Here is a 5340-nt window from a genome sequence, read left to right on the forward strand (position 1 = left end):
TTTTTTAAAAAATAATAATAAATAATAATAAATATAAATATAATAATAATAAATAAACTACAACTAGTGGTCTCATATCCACTAGCCACCTAACCACAAACACAATCAACAGCGGAATAACAAATACCAATATCTAATAATAAACCAATAATCAATAACCAAACAACATGAATCATAGAACCAGCATCCTAACAATGTTTTTAATGACTCAACTCTAGCAACCTAGCAATGCCAGACAACAACCAATCGAGTCCCTAGAACATCCTCCTCTTCATTGCCTTGATTCCACGATCACACTTTGCCTTTATCTGCACCACAAAGACAAATTGCAATGCATGAGTATTTTATAAACACTCAGAAATGCAGTCCTCCCATCTACTGGGCTATACACACAAGCAATAGAGATATCTCTAACCAACAACCAACAATCAACAATCAACAATAAACAAACCAGGACTCTGCATCGACCGACACTAACATGCATCGACCGACACCGGATGGGGATGCATCGACCGACACAAGGTTGCATCGACCGATGCTAGATGTATTTGCATCGATCGACACTCGCACTGTATCGACCGACGCATGCTCGACATAACGCGAAAACCCTAGGTTTTACGCGCCGTCCTCGCACCTGCATCGACCGACACACAAAAGTGCATCGACCGATGCAATGCCGAGCATCGTGTTTTCTCCGAAGCTTCTTTCCTGATCTTCATTCCTACAACCACAAAACTCGATCCCAAGCCACAAGAAAGCTTCCTAACGTCCCAAATATCAATCTAACAAGCCTAACAACACATAACAAGCAAATATGAGAGATCTCTAGCTTAGTTAAGCCATGGTCATGTACTTACCTTTGCCAAGATGATTCTAAACCTCAAACAATCAAGAAACCCCTCCTAGCAAGCTCCTACAACGTTCTAAGCCTCAGATCTCACCATGAACGCCACAAATCTCCAAGAATCTCCCCAAAGCGCTCAAGAACTCTTTTCCTCTCTTATTTTCTCTCAAAATCGGCCAAAACCATCGAATGAGACAAAAACACGACTTAAGGGTTTTTCTAACCCAAAACACAGCGTTTAACTTAAGTCAAAACGCAAAAAACTGAACCTGCATCGACTGATGAACTATATGCATCGACCGATGCAATCCCCTAAACTGAGATTTCGGTTCGCGGATGTTACAATGATCTTTACCGATAATATTGGTAGAACTTATGTTGATTTAAATTTAATTTGTATGTTCTTAACAAAAAGAACTCACAATTTTTTTAATTAGCCAATCTATAATTCTATTTATTCAGTAATTGTATAAGTGTGTCAAAGTTGTATGTTTTTATATTGTACTTTTAAAAGTTACATTTTCTGTAATAAATACATCGATTCGAATTCATATACTTTTTTGTCAACTTAAATCATGTATCTTTTCTTTAATATCAAAATACTTATGAAGATCTTACTATAATATAAAAAGGTAGAATAAATAGTCATTAATTTGGATATTGACAGTATAAAGTATTTAAAATTCACCAATTAATCAAAATATTTTTAAACTGACAACTTCAAAGCTATTGAAAAACAGTTTACAGAAATAATATAATAAATATAATATATACAATTTCAAATTTGAATTCTTACAGTCAACAAAATGTTGCGTATGAGTTTCATAAATTTAAATGAAATAGAAGGTTTATATTTTATATAATTATTGCAATTTGTTTCTTTTGATCACTTTGAATAATTTTAATAAAAAGCTACTAAAATTTTGTTTTAGATAATAATTCATAAAACCTAATATATTTTTAGTTTACAATTAGTATATCTTAGTTACAATATTTAAGCTAATTATTATTAAATTGATTTTAAGATAACTAACAATATATTTCAATATATATTACTATACTATGTTTAGTTTACCCACGCATCGCATGGAACTTATTCTAGTAAAACGATATAGCACCAATACTTTTAAAACAATAGATGTAGTTTGAGACAGGTGTCTATCAGCGAAAATGGAAAAAAAGTTAAAACCAATGGAAATATGTTTAATCAATGGGATTCCTTTAATCAATAAATGTTAAAACCAATGGAAATACTCCGAAATAAAAGATCTAGAGTTTGACTCAAATTCCTATTTTTTGCTTATATGATAGGTAAAAAGCGTTCAACTATTCCTTTTAAAATATTTCGATTTAATTGTTCACTTGTACATATGAATTCAAAAATATCTTAAACTACACATTTTAAAAAAAAACCTCAAAAATTTAAAATTATGGTTTAAATCATAAAATGTTATATTATTAAATAATCAATTGATCTTATAGATTATTTTCATATATATCAACAAGTTAATAGTAAATTTATACATTTTACTTTTTCATTCAAAATGATGTCAAAATTGACTAGCATGTTTGAAAAATGTCACACATGTCACCATATTAGAATTTAGATTGGGAAAAATGCCATAAAAATCCCCAAGTTTCAAAAATGGGACAAAATAATCCCCAACTCTTAAGATGTCATTTTAATCCCCAACTTTGAGTTGACTTAACCAAAAAATAGCAAACTTTCTTTGACCTTGCCTTTTTAGGCACAGGGTTAAGTCTCCGTCAGAAGCTAGTAGACGGGGTTAACAAACCGTTAAAGGCTTCCGTTTAGCCAAAACGTCGACGTCTTATTAACGAAAGAACAACATCGTTTACAACTAAAAAATTCCCAAATCGATTACAAATCGAAAACCCTAAAAAAAAAATCCCCAAATTCTCTCTAAGTCTTCGCAAATCGTCTTCATGGCACGGAACCGTGGAGGAAGAAAGCAAGTTCCGTCTCGGCGGTCATTGCGATTGATGAATACTTCAGAGAAAGACTCCACTCAAACAAGATCTGAAGTCGAGACGGTTGAGATTCAATCTGATATTGATGTGGATCGAACAGAGACTGGTAAGGATCAAATCGAAGAGGAGACTGAGAAGGATGGACCTGAGGCGGATCGAATCAAAGAGGAGACTGGTCCTGAGGCTGATCGAATCGAAGAGGAGACTTGTCCTGAGGCTGATCGAATTGAAGAGGAGACTGGTCCTGAGGCTGATCGAATCGAAGAGGAGACTGGTCCGGAGGCTGATCGAATCGAAGAGGAAACTGGTAAGGATCAAATTCCTTCTGATACTGAGACGAATCGAAACCCATTGGAGACTGAGGACGTGGCGATGATTCCTGAACCAAACAGTGAGCCAATGGCAAAGGCGGTTCCTCAACCCAAACTCAAACGCAAGCGTAAAAGGAAGAAGGTTGCTGAAGATATTGAAGATGACCGAGAGGCTGTTAGTGGAGATGATTGTGAGGTAGTTGGTGATGATGACTGTGATGAGGTTAGGTATGCAGACGAAGGTAATCGTGAAGAAGCTCATGAAGCTCATGAAGATGATGGTGTAGATGGTGTAGAAGAAAGAGACGAAGGTAGCCGTGAAGAAGCTCAACCATCTAAAGGACCATCTTCTCAACCATCTCAAGGACCACCAGCTCAGCCATCACAAGGAGCACCATCTCAACCAACTCAACCAGCTCAACCATCTCAACCATCTCAACCATCACAACCATCACAAGGGAGATCTCATCCAACAACCTCAGTCAGAGGAAGATCTCATCCAACGACCTCAGTCAGATCAAGAACTCATATGGGCGGATCACAGGGAAGTTCACAGCGAGGAGGTTGGGCACCATGGTTTGAATGTTCACGCTAAACTTCAAAGTCGGGTTTCGTTTGGGTACTCTGTTTTTTTGTTTGTTTGGATTGCTTTTTGGCCTTTTGTTTGTATCAAACCATGTTCTATCATGATTGAGACACAATTCAAACAAGAGATTTCCATTTTCCATTACTTTTGAGATCAAAGAAATCATCCAACAAGAAATATCACAAAGAGTTTACATTAAGCTCACAAAGAGTTTACATTAAGCTCTTTTTAATAACCTAACATAAAAGTCTTCTGATTTCCTTGCCTAAACAATACAAAACTACACAAAATGGTCATAACACAAAGCCAAACAAAACCGACTTTGAAGCACATCATAAACTTGCGTAGTTCTTTTTTATTGGCCATGTCTTCTTCCTTCAATTCTTTCACCATAGCATCTATCTCATTGACCTCTGCTTTGATTTTGCTAATCTCATTTGCAATGATGGATAGTCTTGGAAAGGCATCTTCTACTTCTTCAAACACGGCATCCTCCACCCACTTGAACAAATGATTCTAATGTACAATTAAATGAAATACAGTTAGCTTACCATGATTATGAAACCGAATTTGAACTGCACGAATTGACTATAACTTACATCCCTTTTGCTTGTCCACGTATTTACATCTCGTTTGCTTACACAACGAAAGAATGGTCGTCCCGGGTTCTCTTGAGTTTTAGAGGTAAATATCTTGACATCTAAGCCACACACACACTTCGACGGCACACCACGTTCACCTACGCCACCAGATGTGATAGAACTTGAACTCATCGGAAAAGAGAGAGGTTGAGAAATCGAATTGGGGATTTGAAAACTAAAACCTAGAAATCGATTTGGGGATTCTTATTTCCTTCGTTGTTCTCTCGTTAATAAGACGTCGACGTTTTGGCTAAACGGAAGCCTTTAACGGTTTGTTAACCCCGTCTACTAGCTTCTGACGGAGACTTAACCCCGTGCCTAAAATGGCAAGGTCAAAGAAAGTTTGCTATTTTTTGGTTAAGTCAGCTCAAAGTTGGGGATTAAAATGACATCTCAAGAATTGGGGATTATTTTGTCCCATTTTTGAAACTTGGAGATTTTTATGGCATTTTTCCCAATTTAGATTTGATTGATATTAGCAGTGGCGGATCTAGTAAGGGTTGTATGGGGTCAGCTGACCTCACTAAATTTTTTTTTTTGTGTATTTTTAGTTTTAAATTATAATATGACCCCTCTACATTTTATAATTTGATCCCTACAAATTTTACATTTTGATTTTGACCCCTCCAATTTCTGCATTTTTACCACATTTTAAACTAAATTTCCATTTTGAGTCTCCAAAAAATTGCATTTTTATCCCTATTTTTTTTTAAAAAATCATTTTAACCCTCTAAATTTTACATTTTTATTCCTTTAATAAAAAAGAAAAATTATTTAGACCCCTCTAAAAAAAAATTCTGGCTCCGCCACTGGATATTAGCTACATATATAAATACTAGCTTGTTACTACTATATAATAAATTAGAACTAGGAGTTGCCCGGTGCTGGTTTATCTTCATATTTTCTGGTAAGTTTAGTTGTTAGAGTATAATTTTAGTGTTTATTAAGTTCTATTGGAATATTTTT

The 5340-nt window shown here is 35.3% G+C and overlaps 2 protein-coding genes across 2 annotated transcripts; one reads left to right on the top strand and one right to left on the bottom strand.

Moving 5' to 3' along the window:
• On the top strand, window positions 2792-3742 carry LOC104748574 (RNA polymerase II degradation factor 1-like). The gene has a single exon (XM_010470190.1). The coding sequence runs from the start codon at window positions 2792-2794 to the stop codon at window positions 3740-3742; it is 951 nt and encodes a 316-aa protein (XP_010468492.1).
• LOC109129207 (uncharacterized protein At1g43920, Chloroplastic-like) lies at window positions 3911-4506 on the bottom strand. Its single transcript, XM_019236934.1, has 2 exons — window positions 4333-4506; window positions 3911-4249 (listed from the first exon to the last, which is right to left on the bottom strand). The coding sequence occupies exons 1-2, from the start codon at window positions 4504-4506 to the stop codon at window positions 3962-3964; spliced, it is 462 nt and encodes a 153-aa protein (XP_019092479.1). The 3' UTR covers window positions 3911-3961.

Source organism: Camelina sativa, chromosome 15 (genome assembly GCF_000633955.1).
Source record: "Camelina sativa cultivar DH55 chromosome 15, Cs, whole genome shotgun sequence".
In the NCBI taxonomy this organism is placed as follows: Eukaryota; Viridiplantae; Streptophyta; class Magnoliopsida; order Brassicales; family Brassicaceae; genus Camelina; species Camelina sativa.

Excerpts from the sequence above, each read along its gene's own strand:
- LOC104748574 (XM_010470190.1), top strand. The coding sequence starts at position 2,792 with ATGGCACGGAACCGTGGAGGAAGAAAGCAAGTTCCGTCTCGGCGGTCA.
- LOC109129207 (XM_019236934.1), bottom strand. The coding sequence starts at position 4,506 with ATGAGTTCAAGTTCTATCACATCTGGTGGCGTAGGTGAACGTGGTGTG. Across the intron at positions 4,250-4,332 it reads CGTGGACAAGCAAAAGGGAT|AATCATTTGTTCAAGTGGGT; the intron begins GTAAGTTATAGT and ends ATTGTACATTAG.